Source organism: Pelodiscus sinensis, chromosome 8 (assembly GCF_052426305.1).
Source record: "Pelodiscus sinensis isolate ZL-2025 chromosome 8, ASM5242630v1, whole genome shotgun sequence".
Taxonomy (NCBI): domain Eukaryota; kingdom Metazoa; phylum Chordata; order Testudines; family Trionychidae; genus Pelodiscus; species Pelodiscus sinensis.
In genome coordinates, this window is record NC_143059.1 from 32,676,230 (window position 1) to 32,702,741 (window position 26,512).

General features: G+C 45.4%; 1 protein-coding gene and 1 long non-coding RNA gene across 2 annotated transcripts in view; one reads left to right on the forward strand and one right to left on the reverse strand.

The window, feature by feature from the left end:
- The window catches only part of LOC112547282 (uncharacterized), a 23,648-nt gene extending 6,149 nt beyond the window's left edge, over window positions 1–17,499 (forward strand). The window contains exons 2-3 of the long non-coding RNA XR_016350171.1: window positions 1,640–1,776; window positions 17,366–17,499. This is a non-coding gene — a long non-coding RNA (uncharacterized LOC112547282). The remainder of the gene's footprint in view (window positions 1–1,639; window positions 1,777–17,365) is intronic.
- Window positions 11,934–25,524, reverse strand: TFAM (transcription factor A, mitochondrial). The gene is made up of 7 exons (XM_075935023.2): window positions 25,039–25,524; window positions 24,437–24,570; window positions 21,581–21,651; window positions 18,179–18,328; window positions 16,439–16,534; window positions 15,218–15,274; window positions 11,934–12,844 (listed from the first exon to the last, which is right to left on the reverse strand). The coding sequence occupies exons 1-7, from the start codon at window positions 25,233–25,235 to the stop codon at window positions 12,581–12,583; spliced, it is 969 nt and encodes a 322-aa protein (XP_075791138.2). The 5' UTR covers window positions 25,236–25,524; the 3' UTR covers window positions 11,934–12,580.
- Window positions 25,525–26,512: the final 988 nt, after the last annotated feature.

Here is a 26,512-nt window from a genome sequence, read left to right on the forward strand (position 1 = left end):
GGAGTTAGGGTCTTGTGAGGGGGATAGAGGTTGTAGAGGCCTTTGAGGAATCTCTTTGTGATTGGGTGGACAAACACGGATGATCCATCAATGGCTCATGGAATGCCGTGATCGCTGCTAAATACACTTTGACAGACGAGATGGATAGGCCCTAGTTCTTCAGCCAGTATAGGTAGTCTAGAGGAACCACATGGGGATCGACCTGTGTCTGTTGGCACCAGGATGTGAACCATTTCCATTTGTGCAGATAAGTATTTCTAGAGGATGGCCTCCTGCTATGAAGGAGGGTGGTTCTCACTTGTTCTGAACAGTGGGATTCAGCACCTTTGAACCATAGAGAAGGCAGACACGAAGGTGGAGGGTGTGGGGTTGAGGGTGAAGTAGTTTGCGCCGATTTTGAGAAAGACGGTCGTGTCAATATTGTAGTGGGAGAGGTGAAGAGATCTATTACTGGGTAGCCCCACCTGCAGAAGATAGATTCCGTAACCACTGGAGGCAGCTCCTACTTGCGGTCTGTGGAAAAATTGCAACTCAAAGTATCCCCCATGACGTTATCGCCAGGTAGGTGTGAAAACCATTTCATATTTAGCTAGAAGCCATTCTGTATAATAAAAGCTTCACTTTCTTGCTCTTGCACATACGCCAGTGAGTGAACTGACCTTCACCACTGTAAAAAAGCCAGTGAGATGGGCTGTTGAATGTGTTAATGAACTATTTTGAGCTGAAGCTCAAACTCCCTGTTTCTTTCTGTGCTGATGATAATTTCTTTTTGTTTTGATGGAATGCCCTGGCATCAGACTTGTTTGGTTAAGGGATTGATTGTGTTGAGCAGCCTTACTGGGCCCGGCTCTGCTGGGGTCACGTTTGGCTCACTCTGCCTTATTGATCAATAAAGCTGTTTATTAGCCACCAAACCAGAGAGAAGTTTTTGCTTCAACATAGGTATGATGCTTTGAGGATAACCCCATGCTGGATGTACCAATTCCAGAGTGCATAGACTCTGCTCAAAAGGATCGAGAATGAGTGCTGCTCTGCCTACGTAGACATGGTCATTGTATTGTCCATTAGGACACGAACAGTGCAGTTGGTAATGGAGGGAGCAAAGTGTCTACATTCATTCCTGACCGCTCTGAGCTTGAGAAGGTTGATGTTCAATTGAGCCACGTGCAGTAACCATCTTCCCTGCATAGTGTGGTGGTGCATGTATGTGCCCCATCCTATTAATGAGGCATCCATGGTGATCGGTACCGATGGCTCAGGTTGAAGGAAGGGAACCCCTGCAAGGACGTTGTGATGGGAGGTCCACCATTTGAGAGAGTCTAGTATGTGTGCCGGGACAATGATTCACTTCCCGAGAGAGTTTGTAGACTGAAGTTAGCCAATGCTACATAGCATGGAAATGGAGATGTGCATACTGGACGACATATGTAGTAGCTGCCATATGGCTCAACAAGTGGAGGCAGGTATGGATGGTAGATGACAAGTTCATAGACAGGGTAGACACTAAGTCCCGAAGGGCATTGAATCATTGGTATGATAGGTAGGCCCGGGCTAATATACAATCAAGGTGAACCCCAATGAATTTGATGTCTTGAACTGGATTGGGAATTGACTTCTGTTTATGATGAATCTGAGGCAGTCATTGAGATGGGAAGATGATGACCCCTTGTTGCCGAAGATAGGCTGCCACTACTTCGAGAAGACATGCGGTGCTGAAGGAAATCCGAAAGGGAGAACTATGCACTGAAAATGATTATCCCCCACCGTGAAACGGAGGTAACGTTTGTGGAAAGGATGTATTGTGACATGAAAGTATGCATCTTGTAGGTAGAGGGCTGCAAAACAGTTCTTGTCCAATACTGGAATTATGGAAGCCAGTGTGACCATTTTGACTACGTTGTTTGCGTAGGAATTTGTTTAGCTTGTAAAGATCCAAAAATCGGCCTCCCACAGCCCCCCCCCATATGCTTTTGGGTGAGAAAGTAGGTTGAATAGAACCCTCTTCCCTTGTAGAGGTTGGTTTGCCTTCTCCAAATAGGGGCAATGGAGAGGGTATCGATCTCTTGCCTGAGAAGGGTCTCGTGAGAGAGGTCCCTGAAGAGGGATGGGGAAGGAGTGGGAAGTAGGGGGAAGCAACGTGAAGGGTATAGAGTATCCTATGTGGACAATCTCTAGCACCCACCAGTCTGATGTTATGGAGTCCCAATGCTGGAAAAAGGGACGCAATCTGTGGGCAAACAGGTGTTTCTGGCTTATTGTCACTGGATGGTTGGGAAGGTCGGGCAGACCCTTGACCAAGTTTTCAAATTTGCTGTTTAGCCATCTGGGAGCTGGAGGAGCATGCTTGAAGTGGACACTTCCTCTGAGGTCTCTGCCTGGATCGATTATACTCATATGGTCTTTGCTGGGACGGTTGTAATAATTGTCCTTATTCCTGTTATAAAGAGTGTCTCACTTTCTCCGGTATGGTGCCGTGTACATGCCAAGGATGCAGAGTATAGCACGAGAGTCCTTACTATTATGCAGGATCTTATCTGTGTTAGCCACGAATACCTTTTGTTTGTCGAAAGGGAGAACCTCCACTTCCGTCTGTAGATCCCTGGGCACCTCTGCAACATGTAACCAGGAGGCTCTTCTCATCACCACAGCTGTGGCAGTCGCTCTAGCCACTGTGTCAGCAACATCTATAGCTGCTAGTAGAGCAGTACAGGCAATAGAGTACTGCTAGAGTCCGTTGTGAATGACTGCCTTGAGAATGGGCCTCCTGGAGTCAGGTAGATGTTCCATGAGTTCAGCCAACATGCAATAATTATCGAAATCATGATTAGCGGAGTGGTTTGCTATTTTAAGCTGCAAAGAGGCTGATGAATAGGTCTTCCTACCAAAGATGTCTACTTTCTTGTATTCCTTCTCAGTGTTTGCAGATTTTAGCTGGGGAGCTTTGGAGTGTTGATTCACTGCATCCACCAATGAGTTTGGCTGGGGGTAGGGACAGAAAGTTCAGGTCCTTGGGAGGGACAAAGCACTTCCTGTCTATTTTTTGCAGGTTGGTTGGATGGAGGCAGGTGTCTGCCAAATGTCATCAGATACTTTGATTATTGCTCTTCCTTGAGAGGACAGATGAATATTCTTTAAGAGACGATGTTGTTTCTCTTTTATCTCCTGGAGCTGAACTTCTTGATTGGTGGCTACTCTTTTAAAAAGCTTTTGGAACTGTTTCAAGTCGTCTGTAGAATTTGAGACTTCGGGTACTACAGCCTCATTGAGAGATGGGGACAGATTATCCTCAAAGGTCTGCTGGGCTTGTGCAACACTGTCCTCATCAGGAATTTGACCCTCTTCCAATTCTTCTGAAGCCGGAAGGGTGTGGATGGAGAGGTTGGTGGAAGCCTCATTGGTGATGCAGATGTGCTTCTGGAGTGGTGTCTGCGGAGCCCCCGCTAGTCCCATAGTGCCCACCGAGGTCAGTAATATGGAGGGGGATATTGCCAGTCCAGGTACCAATGCAAATAGTGAAGTCTTTCATGGTAGTGTTGAAATTGACAAGATGTGCCTGGAGATGAATGCTGTGAGAAGAAAACACTCCTCTGATCATATTCAGTAACTCAGCGCTTTCATGTGTCAACAGAAGTGTAGTGCAACATGGAAATGGTCATGGAGAACAAGCTTATGGAGGGGGACCCTCCAGTGGAGGGGAAGAATTCGGCTGAGTGCTATAGGCTTCAGCTGTTAATGGGCAATTGTCTTCTGTTTACACTGAGTAGTTAGTGTTGCACCTGTGGTGCAGCCTCCTGTTGCAGGTGGGGGGAGGGGGAGAAGAGCTCCTTCTAGGTGATGGCTCAGCAGCAAGCAGTGTCAAGTACTTGAGGTGTTGGTTGGTAGGCAGTTCCCAACACCAAGGCTGTATCTAAACTACAGGGAAGATTTGAGAGAGGATATGCAAATTCTGCAGGAATTTGCATATCTTCTTCCAATCTCACTTTCGAAAGCAGAGCTTTCAAAACTGAAAGTAGTTTAGATGCGGCTTTTTTGGCAGACCCTCTGTGACGGCGCGTCAGGGGTCCCCCTGATCATGCAGCCCCGTAGCAGCAAGAACAGATTCTACCAGTCAGTAGAATAGAGAGGGTTTATTGCTTTTCCAGGATACAGCACAGCCTAGACATGACGTGGCTACGGGAGTCTGGACCAGGATGCCTCAGACCCCTTGAGATGGGGTGCCTTGGCCCTTAGACTTCCAGCCCCCCTCCTTAGTTCATCTCCTTCATGATTCCAGCCAGAAAGTGCCCCTTCCCCCGAAACCTGGTGTTCATCTGTGCCGGTCGGACAGGTTGGGGTCTTTGCCTACATGACTTAGGTAGCTGTCCTGTTGGGCAGTGCTACAGATACTGGCTAGTAAGGGTCACCCCCAGCCCAAACACAGCCACCAGTGGATGACCCTAGTGTATGGCTTGCGCACTACATCACACCCCGCTTTGTTGAAAAGCCACATAAACCTCATTTTTTGAGGAAAAGCAGCTTTTTGACACAGAGGGGTTCGCCGAAAAATCAGCATCTAAACTACTTTCACTTTCAAATGCTCCGCTTTCAAAAGTGAGATCCTGCAGAATTTGCATATCTTCCTTCGAATCTTCCTCGTAGTCTAGACAAGGCCCGAGTGCTGTGGCGCTGGTTGCAGCAGTGCCATGGTCTGTCAGTACAGTCCCTCCAGTGCCGATGATGAATGCACCTTTCTTCCACTATTTGATCTGAGGAAGTGGGTCTGGCCCACGAAAGCTCATCACCTAATAAACCATCCTGTTAGTCTTTAAAGTGCTACATAGTCCTGTTTTTTGTTTCAGCTGACCCTGAGACAGTGTGGGGTGCAGCTTAGCCTTGCCTGATAAAGATGTCACCACTAGCTTTGCTGATGCGCTTGACGTGTCCCCAGCAGCTAGTCTGGGGGATGGCTTCACCAGAAATGATCTCACTGGAGAGACCTTTTGCCCTGCAGTGTTTGTGGGGCAAGGGAGACATAGATCTATCTTTCAGGCCTCTCTGAGTCAAAGAGGGTTGGGGCTCTCCGGAAGGCTGCAGTGCCCGTTCAAATAGTATCATACGAAGCTGCACTTCTCGCTTCTTCCTAGCCCTGGCTATGAGGCTCCTGCAGTGGTCACATTTTTGGGGGGCATGTGCCTCCCCCAAGCATCTTATACAAGAATTGTGCCCATCCAAAGCCGGCATGGGTTCATTGCATTGGAAACACTTCTTAAAGCCCTGAGAGCTGGGAATGGTGGAGTATTGCTGAAGCTCAGGCTATGTTCTTTCTTTTCTTTTAAAATGGGGAAGCAAAGGGGTAGAATGAATGAAGTGGGGCATGAGGGAAATCAAAGCTGCTGCCACTGAAGTGGTCTGCTAGGACCAGGACTAGGAAAAAAAACTTTTTTTTAAAGAAATGAAGTTGTAACAAGGAATCAATTAACACTGAAACGGTAACAAAAAACAAACTTAGTAACAAGTACTGTGTGAAGGCAGCTCTGCTCCAATTCAGCCACTTGGGGGGAGGGGGGGAGAGAGCCAAAACAGAAGACAAAGGAAAAGATTACTGCCCTGAGGGGGTAAATGCTACGGAAGCACTTATCTGGAGCCCACATGCATTCTAAGCAAGACCTTCCCTCCCAGCCTAATCAGATGTTAATGGCTTGTCATGCCAGGCTTGCAGAGCTTCAAGAAATGTCTATCCTATGTTGACCCAATGCCTGCTCCTGATGGGCATTCGTTGTTTCGGGGAGACACATCCCCCAGAAATGTGACAACTGTTGTAGCATGACAGCAAGAATCAGGAAAGACCGGAACCTTAGGCTCCGTATGCTGCTCTTAGAAAAGACTTTACAATTAGGGGTGGGCAATCATTTTTTACCAGGGGCCACTTCAGAAATTTTCTAAGTGGCCCCAGGCCACACTAGAAGGGGCAGGGCCATGATTTTTCCTTGCTTCCACACCCACAGACCATGTTAGTTCTGGGAGTGGGGGAGCACTTGAAGTCTTTGCCTTCTCCCCCACCACCCCGAGGTTCCCCCTAGGTGCCCATGGCCCTGGCAGTGAGAGGAAACTTTATGCGCTCTCCCTTCTGCCCCCAGGTCAATCAAGGCTGGGGGCAAAGGAGCATGCAAAGTCTCCTCCTGCTCTGCTAAGAGCACGTGGTGCTTAGAAGTACCATGCACTCCTTGCAGGGTGGAGGAAGCTTTGTGCCCTTCCCCCCACTCCCAGGTGCTAACTGGCCTGGGTGCGGGGGAGCAGCAGGGCCTCCATGGGCTGGATCAACCTGCTTGGCGGGCCGCATCCAGCCCTTTTGCCCACCCCTGCTTTACAGATAAATGCAGATCCCAACAGCAAAGGGGTAGATCCCCCCCCATTCAGAGATCGGTTTCCCCAACCCCTAAGAGGCAAAGGGTTCGTGGGCTGTTGCTGATGAGGTCACTGCCACTTCAATCATACCCCGAACACAGCAGGCAGAGGAACACTCCTGGCACCACAAGTGTTTTGGTGCAGAGAGCCTCTCCAGGCACTGCTGCTGTGATACCGAGGCAGCACTTCGAGCCCATGCGCACCTCCTCCACTTCACAGAAGCTGCGCCAGCAAACCCTGGTGCTGATTCACATTTCCCGCCACATGGCACTGAACCAGGATGCAGAGCTGCCTGCCAAGTTGCTCTGCGAAATCAGTGCACCGCCACAGGCTGCACTGTCCGCCCAAGTGCCTCCCCCTGAGGAGGCTGCTCCATGTGTTCAGTGGATGCATCATACTGACACACAGGAACTAGTCAAAAGCAAGACTCAGACTTCTGAGGAGGTGGTACATATTTGCCCTCCTCCCCCTGCACCTGGACAGCGGTCACTATCCTCTCATCGCCTTGTTCTCCAGCCCGCAGGACATCTCCACGGGCATATGACCGTGCTACACTTCACTAAGACCAAAGGAGTACATTTTCTTCACAACATTCGTCCCTCACAATGTCCCAATTTACCACCATTAGTCCACCCACAATGATACCCTGACTGTCATTATCCACTGCCACATGACCTGCCACAGTGGGCACCCTGGGACTACTGAAGACCATACAGGCATCGTTTGAATGGTCTCTCCCCTTCACCTAGAAGACTTCTGCCAGCCTCTTTACTCCAGACTATCCTGACCATGCCAGATTCCAAAGAGGAGGAGGATCAGCTATCCGATGATCATGAAGGTTCACGCTCCTTGCGAGATGATCCTTCCCCCTCTCTAGATGAGGCTATGGTCCTGGATGATATGCACGGCACTGACAATTTGAAACCATTTCAGGACCTCTTCAAAAGAGTGGCCACCACATAAGAATTCAAGCTTCAGGAAGTAAAGGAGAAACAGCATCGCCTCCTTAAAAACATTCGTCCATTCACAAGGGGCAGAATAGCATTGCCCATTGGTGAGGCCATTATGGAGGTCTTGGATAATAACTGGAAAGCATCTTCTTCAGCTCCACCAACTGGCAAAGGGTGGACAAAAACTATTTTGTTCTCCCGAAAGAGCTAGATTTTCTTTTCTCCCATCCCCAACCCAATTTGTGGGCAGTGGATACTGCAAATCAAAGATACAAGACTCCCCAGTTTAGATTCAATACAGGGGACTAAAATCACAAGAAACTTGACCACTTCAGGGAAAAAATGTACTTCTCAGCTACTCTGAAGCTTAGGATAGCAAGTTACACCGTATTATTAGCAAGCCATGATTTTGATAATTACTCTAAATTAGCAGAACTCATGGAGCATTTACCAGAGTCCAAAAGATTATCCTTCGAGTGAACCTTCAGGAAGGCCATATTATTGCCCACATTGCTCTACTAGCAGCAATTGATTTGGCTGATGCAGCTGCAAGGGCATCGGCCACAGTGACAGTCACAAAAAGGGTGTCATGGTTACAGGCTGCAGGGGTCCCCCAAAAATCTTCAGAATAAAGTAGAGGATCTACCTTTTGACAAGCTAAAACTTTTTGCAGCCAACACCGACAAGATCCTGCATGGTAGTAACTCCCACACTACTCTATGCACCCTACAAGAGAAGGCGCTACACCCTGTACAACAGGACCAGGAAGTTTTTCTACAACCAGCCACAACACAAGCCCAATGATTATACCAGGAACAGACACCATATCCAGAGGAAGCGCCCTCAGCAATCACGCTTCTCAGGCTCCTAAGCTACCAAACAGCAAATTTGAAACATTGGTCGAGGGTCTGCACAAACTCCCAGATCTTCCAGTGAAATGACAGGAACAAGGCTGCCTATTCCACCACAGGATTTACCCCTATATCCATCAGTGGGGCACTATAACATCAGACAGCTGGATTTTGGAAATCATACTCACGAGTTACACCATCCCATTTACTTCCATCCCACCTACCCAATCCCCCCTCCCCATCCCTCTTCAGGGACTACTCTCAAGTTACCTCTCAAGCAAGAGATGGAGCAGCTTCTTCAACTAGGAGCCATAGAAAGGGTTCCCACTCCATACTGGGGAAAGGGTCTTTTATTCAATGTATTTCCTCACCCAGAAGTGCACAGGAGGCTGGAAGCCAATCCTGGATCTCTGGAAGCTGAACAAATTCCTGCAGAAACAGCACTTCAAAATGGTCACACTAGCCTCAATAATTCCAGCACTGATTCGCAGCCCTTGACCTACAAGACACGTATTTCCACATAACCATGCATCCATTTCCTTCGCTTTACGGCAGGAGGGGACCATTTTCAATACAAGATCCTTCCCTTTGGCTGGTCATCTGCCCTGCAGGTCTTCTCCAAAGTTCTTGCAGCCATGGCGGGATATCTCTGACAACAGGGGGTGACAATTTTTCCTTATCTCAATGAATTCTTACTGAAAGGTTGTTCACAAGGGGAGGCGATTGACATAACAAGAACCAAGCAACTGTTCAACTTGCTCAGACTTGTAATCAACGAACCAAAGTCAATGCTCAATCCAGTTCAGGACTTAGAATTCATAGGAGCAAGACTCGATGCCACATCAGCCAGGGCATACATTCCACAACATAGATTCCATACCCTTCGAGATTTGGTTCTCACCCTCATCGCAAATTCATCCATCACAGTCTGTACCGGCCTTTAACAGATGGGGTACATGGCAGCCACCACATATGTGGTGTGATATGCACACCTCCATTTCCATGCCTTACAGCATTGGCTAGCATCGGTCTATATGTCCTTAAGTCATCCTTTACACAAACTGGTGCTTGTATCCGAGCAAGTGCTGCAGTCGCTCAGATGGTGGACATGTCCACACAACCACTTAACTGGGATCCCGTTTTTACAGGAGGAGCCTGCCGTACAAATTACCATGGACACGTCTCTGCTGGGTTGGGGTGTGCACTTCCAATGCAAAACTGTACACGGCCAATGGCTGCCACACGAGACTCTTACACATCAACATTCTACAACTCAGGGCCATCAAAAAATGCCTGCAGGCACTTTGCCTCGTCCATAACCAACTGCTCAGTTTGTTTTGTCACAGACAACACAACCACGATGTACTACATAAACAGGCGGGGGGGAGCGCATTCTAGATCTGTGTGCAGAGGCAGTCCACCTGTGGAACTGGTATATTAGGCATGGGATCACCCTAAAAGCCACGTACTTACTGGAGGTCGACATCACCATGGCAGATGTCCTAAGTTGCAACTTTACAATTCACTACAAGTGGGAATGCCACTCAGCAGTTAGATATCTTCTGCAAATGGAGCTCTCTCACCACTGATCTCTTCATAACACCAAACAGTGCCAAATGTTCCAAAATTTGCTCTCAAGCTGGAGCGGACAGGCAATCCAGGGGTGATGTGTTCCTCCTCACATGGGATGAGCCACTGTGTTACGCCTTTCCTCCGATTCCATTGATTTCCAGTTGCCACACTGACACAAGCTCCTATTCCAGACAAGCTGTGTCACCCGAACCTGCAGTTGCTACACCTCTGTGCACAGCTCCTTGATGCTTCCATGACGAGGTCCAGTGTGAGAGCATGTGAGAGGTCCTAGTGCACAGCAAGGAACAGTTCACCAGGGTGACTTATCTGCTGAAATGGAAGCGTTTTGCCTCCTGAAGTCAGCAGATACAAATCAACCCCAATGAAGCTCCAATACCAACCATTCTGGACTACTTATGCACCCTGAAGACTGATGGGTTATCTGTCTTTGATCAAGGTCCACCTGGCCACCATCTTGGCATTCCACAATTTGAGGGGGTTTCAGTATTTGCACACACACTATCAGGGAGGTACCTCAAAGGTCTTCATAATCTCTATCTACCTCGTAGAGTGCCAACCCCTGCATGGGACCTTAATCCGGTATTGGCTGCTGATGAAGCCCCCTTTCATGCCAATGGCTACGTGTTCTCAATCGCTACTCACCATGAAAGTTCTATTTCTGGTAGCCTCAGTGAAATAAGTGAGCTAATGGAGAACCTACCCTACACAATGTTGGGTAAGGATAAAGTGACTTTGAGGCCACATCTGACATTCTTCCTGAAGGTCAGCACAAGCTTCCATATCAATGAGCCCATTGTCCTGCCCGTGTTCTTCCCAAAACCTAATGCTTCTTCCATAAAGGCAATGCTGCATTTGCTGGATGTACGAAGAGCTTTGGCCTTTTACATTGACAGAACTTGGAGTTTTCACAACACTGTTGCTATGGCTGGCCTTTCAAAGGGCAACCCCATCTCAATTCAGCAAACTTCAAAATGGATAGTGACTTGCATTCTCCAATGCCATTCACTCTCTAGTAAACCTCTGCTAGCCTTACCAAGAGCCCATTCTACTCCAGCTATGGCAGCATCAATGGCATTCTTCAAAAATATGCAGCTACGAAACATTTACCAGGCAGCCACGTGATCCTCTGATCACACATTCTCTAAACATTATGCAATCATGCCCCAATTGACAAATGATGCAGTGGTAGCTACCGTGGTGCTATCTGCTGCTATTAAGCAGTAACTCTGAGTCCCATCAACTGCATGGAACACTGCTTGGTAGTCACCATACATGGAGCACCCATAGGGACGTCATCTGAAGAAGAAAAGGGAGTTACTCACTCTGTGCAGTAACGATTGTTCTTTGAGGTGTGTCCCCCTCATGGGTGCTCTACCACCCTCCCTTTCTCCCCGCTACTTGGAGTAAGTCTGCTCTGCCGTAGACGAGGAACTGAGGGGAAGGGGTCTCAACTGTCAAACTGACAGCAGCATGAGACGCCTGCTGAGTATGTGCAGCCCAACTAGCAACTGCTTAGAAAAAGGTCCGATTTGTGGCTCTAGGGAGGTCTGTCACCATACATGAATCATCCACAGGCGCATACACCTCAAAGAACAGTCGTTGCTGCACAGGGTGAGTAACTCCCTTTTCCACGATGGTTATGGGATTTGTTGGAATAGCGCTTTATTTTTTAAATAAGCTATTTTGAGGTAAGGGTGCTCTGTACACATACCCTCACAGTACTTCCTGTCTGTGGTACCAGAGGCTCATGGAACCTGAACATAAGTTAACTCAAAAAGGAACGGAGAAATATCTGTCAATTTATTACAGGCTTTTGAACTTCCTGTGATTGCTTGCTTTTTCCTCATTCAAGGAGAAATTTCCACAAAGTTATCTAGGATTTCTTTGAATTAGGTGTAGTTAAGTTACTTAACATACAAGCTTGGAATAACCTCTCTAGAAGCCTGAAGTTTTGTCACTGACCTCAGCAAAGGGAGAAGGCTCCAAGAAACACCAATCAGATCTTGACAAAGCCCAGTTTTATTCCTAAATCAGAAGCCAGGGTTTTGAAATTATAAACTTTAAAAAGTGTATATTGCTTCCTCTGGAAACGACCCCAAAACTGACAATAAAATGTCTGCAGTTTTTTGAAGTAATGGCAGAAAACAAGAGAAAATATTTTGTACAAGACTTTTATTCTATGCAGCTTATACACATGCATAGATGTGGTGGGATACGTTCAGACTAGTATACGGATGAATCTGGATGCAAATTAAATATGTACATAATTCAGAAGTTTACATTTGTTTTGGCTAGAACTGAAATTAGTAAAAATACAAACACAGACATTTATTTCTTGCTAATGCACGCATTGTTAACACTACGGGAGGGAACAGAACACATACTCTGCTGTCAATTCAAATTTCACCTCCCAATTAGTTACATAATTTAGAAGATACGTGTAGATTATGGTTACACTTTAATAAAAATACCTTATAAATTACAGAAACACTTGTTTGCATCATTGTGGGCTCAAAAACGTTCTTCTCATCACAATCAGTATCAAAAGTGTTCACAGCTTGATTAATGTTTATACAGACTATGTTACACTTACAGAGATAATTTCTGTAGTTCTGAGCGACTTTCATTCAAATAGTTCTAAGAGACTTTCATTCAAATCTCTTACCCAATTTTTTTCTCATCTTATATAAACCATCTATTTTTTCCCCAAAAAAATTCAGTGCTAGTGCTAAGTGCATTAACACTTACAAACAGAATGAAGTCCTGGCAATTAAGTAATTAAATATAAAACATTTACCAGCTTTATTCTTCAGAACTGTGTGTCTTTAATTTTGCCATAACTTCTGGTGATGAAGCTTCAGTTCTTTGAACCTTCTTTATAGTTTTAACCATCTTTTTTGAAACAACCTTTTTTACAGGTTTGTTCTCTGCTGCAACTCTTGACTTTTTTAATCTGTTTTTGTAACGTATCAGATCTTCACGTCCAACATCAACCATTTGCTCCTCCCATGACTTCATTTCATTTTCATACCGAATCTTGTCATCTTCAGCAAGCTGTAGATATGTCTGAGAAATAATTTAAAATGTGTTAATATGTCCTTAGATAAAATTATGGCTATTTCTGGAAATGGAAATTCAGCCAAATGTTAAGATATTTTCCCCTTCCCAATAGTATCTGTTTCTCTGAAGTAAATTTACTCACAATGAAAACACTCATAGGTTGCTATTTATCTCAGTTAAAGACACAAGTCTATTTTTAATTCCTCAAAAGCTTTTTCCATAAGAGCCATTATTTCTTCGGCTTCTTGAGACCTTCAGGGCCTCTACAATTTCAAATTTTCCTCCATCCTAGAGTCTTACAGAGGTAGAATTTTCAGGCAATGGCATATTTAAAATTTGCATCTTTCCAGAGGAGTAATGTTTTATTAAGCAACTTCCGCTAAACCAAATAAAGCATTAGCTGTATGCTCTATTAAGCTCATGGAGTAGTGAAACAATATTGAGATTTCAGACTTAATATTTCCATGAGGAAACTGCCTTTTTAATTTTAATTAGAAAAGCTATTATGTATAGCATCGTGCTTTAGACAGAAAAGTTTCCCTCTTGAGCATTTAATGTAGTACAGGCAGTCCCCGAGTTACGCGGATCCGACTTATGTTGGATCCGCAGTTACGAATGGGGCTTTTCTCACCCCGGAAGACAGGAGCGGCGGGACGCCCAGATGCGCCACGGTCCCGCCGCCCGCGTCCTCCGGGGCGAGAAAAGCTGCTCCGCGTCTCCCTGGTCTGCTGGGGGGGGCTCCCCCCAGCAGACCAGGGAGACGCAGAGCAAAGCCTCGGAGCACGCCGGCAGCGGGACAGCCGCGGCGCGTCTGGGCTGTCCCGCTGCCCGCGTGCTCCGCGGCTTTGCTCCGCGTCTCCCTCGTCTGCTGGGGGGAGCCCCCCCCCCCAACAGACCACAGAGACGCAGAGCAAAGCCGCGGAGGATGCGGCCGGGACCACGGCGCGTCTCGGCGGTCCCGCCACCCGTGTCTTCCTGTAGTCAGCCGCTGGTCAGTTTCAGCGGCGGCTGAATCTGGACGCCAGTTCCGACTTTACATACAAATTCAACTTAAGAACAAACCTACAGTCCCTATCTTGTACGTAACCCGGGGACTGCCTGTATGCTCTATTTGCAGAATATCTTCTTGCTAGCACACTAGAAGTATGTTACTATTTGCACAGACATTTGATTCCAAATAAAAATCTTTAAATCTCCCCTTTCCCTGTTGCTAAGTAAATATTAGCGAAGAAATGCCACGTTTAGGAGCAATTAAGGTTACAACAGTACAAATTCGATCCATCCGAAACTTAATGGAAAGAAAAGATTTGTGCATTTCTCTTCCATTTGACTACTGATACAATAACATACTCCAATATTCCATAAAGCTTTTATTTTCAACAAATATCACAAAGCAATACATAACCTCAACTTCAAAACTTGCACTTTAATACAAAACCTTAACAGTAAGGTCCGTCTTTTATATCAATTATCCCACCACATTTGATTGTCACATTCCATGCATTTGGGAAATGATTCTGCCTTACCATTTCTGAGGTCACTAAGATTTTGCATTGGAGTGCAAGTTTGATGAAGCTGGAGTACATAAGGATTAAAGCTGGAAAGAAAAAAAACAAACATTTCTGCACAATTTCAAATTTGATTCTCTCTGTAGAGAGAATGTGAAATGTAAAATAGCTGTGTGCTCTAAATACACATTCAAACAAACATCATTTGGACAGAGAAAGTTTAAGAGAAGGAAAGCCAGGTTTAAAAAAGGCAAGATTAAGAAAGGCAAATTGAGTTTTTATACTATTTTATGTGGAATGTGCCAAATATTCTTATATACAGAACTTGAACATTATACCTCAGTGCACTGGTAAAGACAGCAAAAAAGCCACAAATAGTAAGATTTTTCCCATGCATATAAGAGTGTGATTTTAAAAATGTCTATCAAATGGACTCATTCCCCAAGAAAACTAAATCAATTAGTAGTTTGACGTTTTTAAAAAGATCTAATTTCATTTATGAAAGCAAGATGATAATTTAGAAAAAATTTAACTGATAATTTTTGTTCCCTTTGATACTCAGGAATTAATATTCATCCCCAATGACAATCACCCATTCCACCACTTACTAAAATTGTATCAGTATTTTTAAAAAGTGGTCACTATTGCGTTAATAATCAATATGAGATGTTTTAGCTTGACGTGTAATTGGTTTTAAGAATTTGTAAAATAAATTAATATAAAATCCTTTTGTTGAAGTGCCTTCTTCACTATAATACTGGGCTGGTGTAACTAGAATTTACAAAAGAGTCCTGGAGTCAGAATGACTAAACTGTCATTCTGTAGTTGGATAACAGCTGGACTGGAGTCTGACCAAAAGCTAGACACAAACCTGCTTTTGAGAACTGGATAGATTTTGCCATTCTTCAAATAAACTCTTCATTTTTGCCTACAAAAGAATTGAACATATGTAAATTTTTGAAGAAGTCACTGGATAAAAATTTTACAAACTTTCTTAAACTCATGTAAAAAAATCTGGATCATAAGATTCTCAAGGATATACAGGGCAACCCTGCTACAAGTCACCCACCCGGTATACATCTAAAATGGTTAACACTTGTAAGAACATGCATTTTAAGTCCTTACATTCCTCACTCTAAGTCGCACAAAAAAAATGTGCGCAAATGGAAGTCAGCTGGGGGGGGGGCATCCCACACTTTAAGTTGTTTCACTATATCTTGGACTTATAGCGAGGACGGCCTATAAAAGCTAAAAGATCCCCTAAAGCAAAATTAGTTAACAGCCAATCCGAAACAAGCCACACGTAAACCAGTCACCATGTCCACACAACGGTTTTTAATAGTGTAATCCAGTTTAAATTCACACCAGGGCTACGGCTACACTGTAGCTTTCTTCCGGAAAAGCTTATGCAGATGAGGCATGGAATATTGCCATGCTTCATTTGCATAATTAACTCCTTTTATGCAAGAGGCTTTTCTGCAACAGCCATTCTTCCTGAAAAATTTAGGAAGAATGGCTCTTGCGCAAGAGGGGGTTTTTGTGTAAAAAGGAGCAGTCTACACAGCTCCTTTTTGCACAAAAGCCTCTTGCCCAAAAGCTGCTGTGAATTTATTATGCAAATTAAGCATGGCAACATTTCACGCCATGCTTCATTTGCATAAGCTTTTCCGAAAGAAGGCTACAGTGTAGCCATAGTCCAGAAGTTCAATTGGTACAAACTTCTTGTGCAGACAAGGTCTTCATTAAAGCAATGCAACCGTGTATTTAGGCCTAAGGAAAAAAACAGGGAAAGATAGAATTCTCCAGTTACTACGTAAGCCTTCAGAGCATGTACAATACTGCAAGACTTCCTAATTATTAAGTCCACATATCCACTGAGTGGCTTGGTTTGGATAGGGAGCAATTAGCAGCAAGCGTTCAACCATGCCATGCAACTTCCCAGTTCTGGCCAGCAGAGGAAGATCCAAAAACATTGAACCGTTTGAACAGTTACCTATAAGAGAAGCTAAAACAAGTTTTCTAAACGCAATACATTTTGGAAGATAGTTGTTTTAAACAATGAAAAAATCTAAACCAATTTTGTCTAGTTTACCTGAACTGAAATTCCCTTAGCTTCTTGGAAGTGTTCAGACATAAAAATGTTAAAGCTAGTACGAGGTCTTTTAGGCTTTCCAAGCACTGTTAATTCCTAAAAAATAAGGCAGCAAAAGTTATTTTTCTCTCAGTGAATAAGTCAATCCACTGAATATTTATATAATTTGTTTTAATTCATTTTAGCAAATCCGATTCTATCATTAGCATTTTATTGTTACTAAAACAAACATTTTACAAAAAGATAAATTTCATACTGCAAAATTGCATTACACTGTAGAGAAGAGACCATTACGGTGGTTTTGGTTTTTGTTTTTTTTAAACATTAATTCCAAACTGAATTGTTCACAAGTGAAGACTATACTTTAACCCAGATTAAAAGAATAGGCTAGATTTGAGCCCCTTAGAGGAAGTGATCATAATTAGCTACATGAAAGGACTGCATTAAACATTTCAGATTCTTCTAAGGATCATTATTTGGCTATCAGTAGACTCCTTAAATGAAAATTAGGATGGCTATTGCCACCTTTATCATACGCAGGTTAACAGTTGTCCTTTGATACTAAACACAACATAAAGTTTCTGGCCTTGCCTGGGAGCCTCCATTTATTGAATTGCTCCAACTGTGATTTATGATATTTTCAAGCATTGATTAAAGGAAGACAGACTGCTCCTTCTTTAGGACAAAGGAGAAACTGTTTTACAGTTTCACTTGACTCCACATCAGGAATTTCTTGTTCTCACTGGACAGGTTATGGACTCATACTGTGAGGTAACATCATGGCAAAGTACTAGATAAGTGGTTGCCAGCCTTTTTGAGCATATGGACCCCTTTTCAATCTATAACATTTCACAGACCCCACTCCCTGAGTGAAAAAAAAAGAATAAGAAAAAAAAGAACCAACCCTTATTTTTCAACTTTCCACAGATCCCCCATAGTACCGTCACAGACCACGAGGGGTCCACGGACCACAGGTTGGGAACCACAGCATTAGATCAAAACAGTCTGCTTCAAAGAGCTTTTCCTGAGTTGTTTCTTCCATTACTTGTGGCTTTAAGTCCAAAAATTCCCCTTCTTCAGGGGAAGATGAAATAGTGGAAGGAGAATATTTCTTAATTTTGGAGTTCTTACTCTGATACTAAGTGCCAAGCTTACTAAATCTGTCTAGTATGTGTGTTGGTGACTAAAATGATCAACTGGATGACATCCTGGAACTGCCAAAATGGGGGACGAGTAGACTGGATCCTCATGGAAAGCTATTCCCAGGATGCCTCTTCCTATTATAGATCTGTATTGCTGCTTCCATCTGACAGGCCTCCTCCAAAACACCATTCATATGGGAAATAAACTGTAGTGAAGCACTTGTGATCTAGTCTCTGTTATTTGGTTCTTTTTGATGGAATTATCTGCAATCTTGACCCTTGGCTGAGGGTTAAATGAGCTCATCAGGTTAAATAATTGGCTTGCAGCAAATGCCACCTAATATTACAGGACTGTGCTCAGTCCCATGCATCAGAAAGTGAAACTGGGCTGGTCTATTTTCCATGGTCTCAGTTAAGTATGGAAAAAAGTTAACAATAGTGAGAAACAAATTAAATAATAAATGTAAGTATGATTTTAACCTAACAGCATTGCTATCTTTGCATTCATGCTTCATGTTTAAAAACAATCCGAAATAACCAGATTAATACATTTAAGTAATCTTAAAAGGGAAAATGAAATAACATTTTAAATACTTACCCTCTTTTTCCTCATTGCTTTTTTTTTTGCCAGTTTTCGTCTCCTTTCTTCTTTCAAAGCTACTACCTGAGTTGGGCTTAACTGTGCTTTGTATAAGGCCAGCTCTTCTTTGTATGCTTGTCTCTCTACCTTAGCAGCTCCTTCATATGTCTATAAAACACAAATACCATAGAAGCAATTCTAGTAAGCAAACATAACTAATTTTCAACTAAAGATTCTAACCTTAAAATAGTAGATCTCAACCTTTTCAGACAACTGTATCTCTTTCAGGAGTCTGATTTGTTTTGTGTACCTGCAAATTTCACTTCATTTACAAAAATTACTTGCTTACAAAATCAGACATAAAAATACAAGTGTCACAGCATACGATTGAGAAAACAAGTAATTTTCCATTATTTTTTACCATATAATTATAAAATAAATTAACTGGAACATAAATATTGTACTTAAACTTCAGGGTACAGAACAGTAAAAACAAGTTGCTATGAAATTTTAGTTTGTACAGACTTTGTTATTGCTTTTTATGTACTCTATTGTACAAGTAGGCGAAGATCTAGGTGACAGGATGTACCCTCCTGGAAGACCTTTGCATACCTTTAAGAGTACCAGTACCTCTGGTTGAAAACCAGTTTTAAAAACACTTAAAAGATCAAAGAGCCTTCCAAAAACATGCAGACTATAGCAGGATATAAATGTTGGCCTGCCATGCAGTCAACAGAATAATCATGCTTCACAAAGTCCCTAGAAATAATCAATGCATTCTTTCTAAAAAGAATCCTTGTAACATGAGGCCTCCAACTCCCATGTGTAATAGCCCCATATCTTAGTCCTTCCTCTCCTTTCCCAGGGGGCCACAATCTAAGGGTGTTAAAATGCGGTTAATTGAGGAATGTGGAAGTGCCTGTCTACAAATCCTTTGAAATGTACAAGAGCTCCCCTGTTGAGGTTCTTGTACATTTCAAAGGAGGAATGCTGAACGCTGTGTGTCCCGCTTACTCCTGGCTGCACATGGTGTGCAGCGGGGACGCTTGTGCATTTCAAAGCCATGGAGTGCAGGATCCATGCTACACAGCATGCTACTAGGAGCCGGGGAGTAAGCTGGGGACTCCCCAGCTGATTCCAGGTTGTGGGGAAATGCTTCTGGGAGCCTGGGGTCAGCTGACCCAGCTGACTCCGGGCTCCATAGCAGCTGGCCCTTTGAAATTCATGAAGGCAGCATTTTAAAGGGGCAGTTGAGCCCGGGGTCAGCTTAGGTCTCCCAGTATTGAAGACGGGCCTCCATATGCGTCCAGCGATGGCAGGGAAGCCACTTCTCCACGCACTGCCAAACTCCGTGGAGTGGGGAGAGGAGTTGGTTTCTCATCTCTTCCCTCCCACAGTACCTTAAAACCTTCTCCTGGAGGAAAGGTTATCCCATGGAAAGTTTGGTTGCGGTAGGTCTTCTAGTGTCCTAGTTATTAGAGCACAAACATACAAACGTTCTCCTTTATATATTAGATTTAATTCTTTGAGTAGAGTTCTAAAATGCCTAACCTATCGTGGTTGGAGTAATTATCCCTATGGTAATTGCTGCTCCTGGAAGTGGCTGACATGTCCCTGCAGCCCTTGAGAGAGGCAGAGCAGGGGGTCTCCACTTGCTGTCCTTACCTGCAGACACCACTCCTGCAGCTCCCACTGATCCATAATGGGGAACCGTGGCCAGTAGAAACTGTGGTCTCAGTGATTGTAGATGAGGAGCAGCACAAGGCACCATAGAGCCACTGCTGAACATGCCAGCTGCTTTCAGGAGTGGTACAGGGCCATGGCAGGAGTAAGCCTGCCTTAACTCCACTGCTCAACCACCTGGAAGCAGTCTCAGTTAAATGGTGCCTAGCCAGAACCTGCATCCTGAACCTCTTCCTACACCCAACCTCCTGTCCCATACGTGAGTCCCCCTGCACCAAAACTGCTTCTTAGAGCTTGCACCATGAACCCCTTCCTGGACCTAAATCCCCCATCCTGGCTAAGCCCAAAGCCCCTCCCACACTCCAAACCCCATGGCCCAAGGCTAGAGACTGCACCCCAACTTCCTACCCCAGACTGGTTAAAGTGAGTGAGGATGGGAGAGAAAGGGAGATGGAGTGAGCAGGGTGAGGCCTTGAAGAAGGGGTGGAGAAGGGGAAGGGCTTCAAAGAATGGGCAGGAAGGAATGGGGGGGGAAGGGTATTTGGATTCGAGGGAGATCTTACATTGCACTTAAATTGAAAAAGTGATCTTGTGGTTAAAAGGGTTGGAGACCACTGGTTTAAGGCATCAGCTCTAAAAGAAGCAGCACATATTTCATCCTTGTCCATTTTTAGAAGTAGGGATGTTAGCTATCTGTTAACTGAATAGTTGACTAACCATATGAATTTTTAGCAGTTAGTTGACTGATAGCCCCAGGGGCGGAGCTGGCAGCCAATGTGCTCCAGCACCACTCCCAAAGAGGCCTCTGCCACCCTGCACTGCTGACTCTTTATCATAGGCAGCAGCACGGGGTGCCAGTTGGGAACCAGTTCGTGAGGGGAGCCAGTTTAGAAGCCAGCTCCCCCTCACAAACTGGTTGCCTGTTGCCCCTCGCTGCTACCCCTGTATCAGACGCAGCAGTGCAGGGCAGCAGCAGCCTCCGTCTGTGGAGGGCTAGGAGCCCACAAGGACAGGGGGTACTTCTAGGGACCAGCCTCTGTCCACAGCAGACCCAGACTTACCAAGGACAGAACTGCTCCAGTGGCAGCAACCCCTGTCTGGGAGGGGCTGCAACCACAATGCAGCCTCTGTCCATGGTGGTGCCCGTGCTGGCTGTTGACAGAGGCTGCTCCAGCAGCAGCCCCTGTCCGTGGGGGACTGGGATCCCTTGCAGACAGGGGCTGCTGCTGGGGCCCAGGCTCACCCATGCCCCCCCCCCGTGCTGCTGTCTCTATGGGGAGCAGGTGGCACAGCAGAGCCGGTGCTGGGGGAAGAGAGGAAACCAGCTTTTAAGCTGGCTCCCTCTCCAGCACTAGCTCCTGCTTCCCCTGCCCTTGCTGCCTCTGATACAAAAGCATTGGGGAAGGGGGGGGGAAATGCAAGTAATCAACTAGATTAACCAATAAGCCTAGGCTTATTGGTTAATCAACTAGTCAATTACTCTTCTAACTAGGGATGTAAACATCAATATCAGCAATACCATTTGTCCCATACCCAGGTCTAAAACCTGAGTTATAGGGGGGAGGGGGGAGGAAATCATGAAAAATCAGAACTGCAGGTACTACCAGTTTCTGTTTTACAACCTTTCCAACATATTTTCCTTCCATTAGCCACACCAAACCTAGTCAACATAAAGCTAAAACTCAATATGCAACATAGAGCATAAAACAAAAAAAAACCAAAAGCAATTAAGCTTACTTGCTTTTCTGACACTGGCAGCTCTTTCCAAGCATGTGCAATTTTTTTTGCTATCTCCACAACACTTACATCTGTAAAACAAAACAAAATTTTAACTTAGTAGTTTATTAGGAAGATAGTAATTAAAACAGGTTCAATTTCCTGATTTAAATGTTTTTCCAGTTTTCTTCAGGCATTTGCTACTGATATTTTTCTGCCACACATACTTTTTCTATAAAATTTGTCCTAGTGTACCACTGAGAGAAACCAAACAAAAGTCATTTTATTCACCTGATCGTTCATTCCTAACAGCTTACATGTCACTATGGAATGTTTTAGAAACATAAGCCTAACTTCTTTTTCCTTCTTTACTCTGTACAGGCAGTCCCCGGGTTACGTACAAGATCGGGACTGTAGGTTTGTTCTTAAGTTGAATTTGTATGTAAGTCGGAACTGGTACATATTGTAGGGGAAACTCTAGCCAAACATTTCTCCAGAGCTCAGTTTTATTCTCCCACACCTCATTTCCCTCAGTCCTTTATTCTCAAGCTGAGGAGTCTTCTGAGAAAAGCCGCTCCATGTCTCCCTGGTCTGCTGGGGGGGGGAGGGGGGGGCACTAGCTTCCCGTCTCCCTGGTCTGCTGGGGGGAAGCAGCTAGTGCGGGGTTGCCTCACCCCGTTTGTAAGTAGGGATCCGATGTAAGTCGGATCCATGTAACCCGGGGACTGCCTGTATATAAAAACTTGAAAAAAATCTGCTTGCTTTTTGTTTTGTTTTTTTACTTAGAAATACAAGGAAAGTGAAGTCTCAACTTCCCTCATTTTGCCAGAGGATCTGCTGGAATAAAACAGGTATACATTCAGCTTTATACCTTAACTGAAAAAGAAACAGTGCTGAATCATCAAATGGCAAGTACTGAGCCTAAAATGCCAATTATTGAAGTTCAACTTATTTAACAATTAACCCCCAATTTTTCCCTCAACTGATTTAAACAGTCTTCCTAAAATGTCCTTCCTTTCTTAATTAGCCTTCGCACCTTACTTCTGGTAATAGTGTTTCACAAATTCTTCCATAAGGAAGTTTTTCAGGTCAAACAAGACTTGAATTTGTAAGATAGAATCAGGTTTTCAAGGGTTTCTTCACAGATCCTAACCTACGTCCAACACTGGGAAGGTTTGGCGACAAAAGTGCTGTTGACATGCAAAAGTCGTCAAAAGTAAAAAATGGTCAACATTTGTTTTGCTTCCCGTTGTTGACAATATGGGGCCACATTGCTTTGCTCTATCTGTTGACAGGGAAGCTAGCAATGTGAGTAAGCATCCCACAGTGCAGTGTTGTGGGAAAGTAGAGCTGATGCCTGTGCTTCTTGGGATTCCCTCATAGCTCTGAGCTGAGGAATGTCAAAGCAGAACAGCAGTCTCTCCAGCCCTCCTACAGCAACAGAAGAGAAGCATTCCAATGATTTGTTTTTTGTTTATTCCCCAATGGAGCAGCTCACTGAGCTGTCAGATACTTCCCAGAGTTTAGAAAGGGGAGGGATGCATGCCTGCAGGACAGCAGAGATCGCAAAACACTGAACACAGCCATCAGGGCAGGCATTGTGGGAAGCCAGTTCTCTAAACAGCAGAGTCCAAATTGTCTCTTTCAACAATAAAGGGAGGGGAAAAGAAACGTCTCTCACAGGATGGAAGTTTTTTTGTTGCCAAAAACTGGGTATTTTTCCCCAACAAAAGTCCCCTGGTAATGTAAATATTTTCACTGTTTTGTCACCAAAAGGCAGGTTTTGGCGACAAACCATGCTAATGTAGACAAGGAGTAGTGAGGGAAAGGGCATAGGCTCAATTTCCTTCGCCCCTCTTCCCCCCAACCACTCTTTGCAGGTCACCTTTCCAAAAATGATAGTTCCACTTATCTGCTACTGACATTACTGAACCTAAGCATTTAGTAAGTAATCCAGGTTCAGAAGTAAAGGAAAACAAGTGAGACCTAGCATACATGGGTCAACCTCTCCTTTCACACTCCACTCAACAATTCCAGACTTTGCCATGGGCTATTAGCTTTTAGGAAAAAAGAAGAGTAGCTTTATCAAGATGACGAAGAATACTACTTTTTCAGATCTACAAAAAACTGTGTGCTCATGGGATGTAATATACTAATTTGTAGTCTAGTCACAGGAAGACATCATGTGCTTTAATTGGACAAAAGTCTCAGAAAGGTATCCATGTTAGTATGTAATTGTAAAAACAAGTATCTTAAAGACTAGGACCAGGTCTATATTAGACCCAGAAGATCGGCTTAAGGTATGTAAATAATGTAGCTGCAGTCAACATACCCCCATAGCAGCCAGAACAGACTACACCAGCCAGTAGAATAGAGAGAGTTTATTGCCTCTCCAGGATACAGCACAGCACAGCCGTGATGTGGTTAGAGGAGTCAGGGCCAGAGTGCCTCAGACCCCTTGGGTTAGGGGATCCATCGCCCCCTCAACCCTCAGCTTAGTCTGTTCCCTTCATGTTTCCCAGCCAGAAACTGCCTCCCTCCCAGACTCTGCCCCCCAGCCAGGTGGCCATCTCCGCCTCTCTTCTCTGTCTCTCCCTCTGGGAAGAGACTTGTTATCTGCCCAAGCTGGGACTAGGTGTCTGAGCCAATACAAATGTAGGTGAGGTCAGTGGGAATCACACATCACAGCACAGGGGACCCCAGGTTACTGAGCAGACAGCACTCCCACTACCTCACATCTGTAAACAGAACTGCCAACATATCTTAACTAATTAATATGACAATGATTTCATAAACAGTGATTTTATGTACATTTCTAATTAGTCTGTGAAACAAAAACATTTATTCTAATGCCAAGTTCTTTAGAAAGTTCCTTACCTGGATTTTGTTTTCTAAAAATGGGTTGCTGATCTTTTACAAAACGAAAATAGGCTGTTAAGGGTCGCTTTGGAGCATTATCTGAACTGATGTGCTTTGAAAACCACTTCTCCACTGAGTATGTAGTACTGCATCTTTAACACAGGCAAAGTCATATGGTATTAAAACTACATCAGTATGGAAACTCAGCTGTAAATTAAACTTCACACTAACTAACGGGACTGTTAGTTTAAAGCCCAATGGAAAGCAGTTATTTCAGATACTCGTTACCAGACTCAACCCATTAGAAACATTCACAGCCCACCATATTCCCAGCCAAAATGCCCAGGAGCGCGCCTCCGGAGACAGCCCCGCACTTGTAACCAGGCTTGGATCAGTGGAAGGCTGAAGGCTTCTCTCAGCCCCCTCCAGGCCACGCTGCCCCCTACGAGCACAGAGGGCTACAGGGAGGGATGGGCGGAGGGTGCTGCGCCCGGGGAGGGCCCGCGGCGCTGCCGACAGGGGAAGAGGCGGCGAGGCGGGCGGAGACGCTAGGAAGCGCAGGGCCGCAGCAGGCGGGCTCACTCCGAAGTTCCGCCGCTAGCCCCGGACGGCGCCTTCACCTGAGAATCTGCCGGGCGCCGGGAAGAGCAGCCAAGGCCCGGCCCAGGAGCGCGGCCGCCATGACAATAGCCAAACAACAAGACGCGGGACAGGGCAGAACCGCGCGCGCTGCTGGCGCGGTGCAGGGTGGGAAACAGCGGGGGCCGCCTCTCTGACAGAACACAAGGTCCGAGGCAACGTAGTCCTCAAAGCGCATGCTCCGAACCGGCGAGGCCGGCGCGTGCAAAGGGAGGGGCTGAACTCGGAAGGTGGCGCGCGAGCTGCTCCTGTAGCGTTTTCCGACGGGAAGGGAAGGTGCGTGCGGCGGGAACAGAGCTGTCGCTAGTGGGCCCCTCCCCCTCTACGTGCGGTCGCGTGAGGGATCTCAAGGCGGAGCCGATACTGTGCGCGCCACAAGCGAGCGAGACGGACAAGTGAGCGGCGTGTTCTGTGGTGGGGGCAGCCCGCCCTCCAGCCACGCAGCGCGACCTTTCTTTGACTCGCTTCGCTCGGATTGTCGTTGCGCAGAAATAGCTCCCGCAGCAGCTGCTAAGCAGCAACTCTCGCGTGGAGCGTATGAAGAAAGTCTCCCTGGTAATCCTGGCAGTCCCTCGCTTGCAGCCCTTGGCGTGTTGAGAAGCAGGTATTAAAATGAAGAGTGTTCTCCAGGGCTACGTCTACACTGGCCCCTTTTCCGGAAGGGGCATGTTAATTTCAGCGATCGCAATAGGGAAATCCGCGGGGGATTTAAATATTCCCCGCGGCATTTAAATAAAAATGTCCGCCACTTTTTTCCGGCTTTTAGAAAAGCCGGAAAAGAGCGTCTACACTGGCCCCGATCCTCCGGAAAAAGCGCCCTTTTCCGGAGGATCTTATTCCTACTTCGAAGTAGGAATAAGATCCTCCGGAAAAGGGCGCTTTTTCTGGAGGATCGGGGCCAGTGTAGACGCTCTTTTCCGGCTTTTCTAAAAGCCGGAAAAAGGCGGACATTTTTATTTAAATGCCGCGGGGGATATTTAAATCCCCCGCGGATTTCCCTATTGCGATCGCTGAAATTAACATGCCCCTTCCGGAAAAGGGGCCAGTGTAGACGTAGCCCAGATGTTCTGTGCAGAAGTCTCACGAGTCACTATTGAGCCTCAGCCCCTTCGCGTGAGACTGGGAGATTCCATAGCTTTACTCAGATACAAGGTGGGTTATTTGATTGGACCAGCCTCCGTGGATCAACAAAGCTCTATCCTCGGTAGTGGTTGGAAAGTGTGTAGCGCTCTCAAATAAGTTGGTCCATTCAAACATATTACCTCACAGCATGTCCCTTTACTAGCCTGGATTTTCACACAGCTACTACGACTCTGTGTATAGTTCTTGTTAGAGAAAAGAAACTGCCCCCCCCCCCCCCCAGTAAAAAAAAGTTTGGCCAGGCCGCTCTTGCTATAGTGGGCTGCAGTACTCCTTGAGAGAAACCGGCCGCACCCTTCCTGCATACCATTGCCT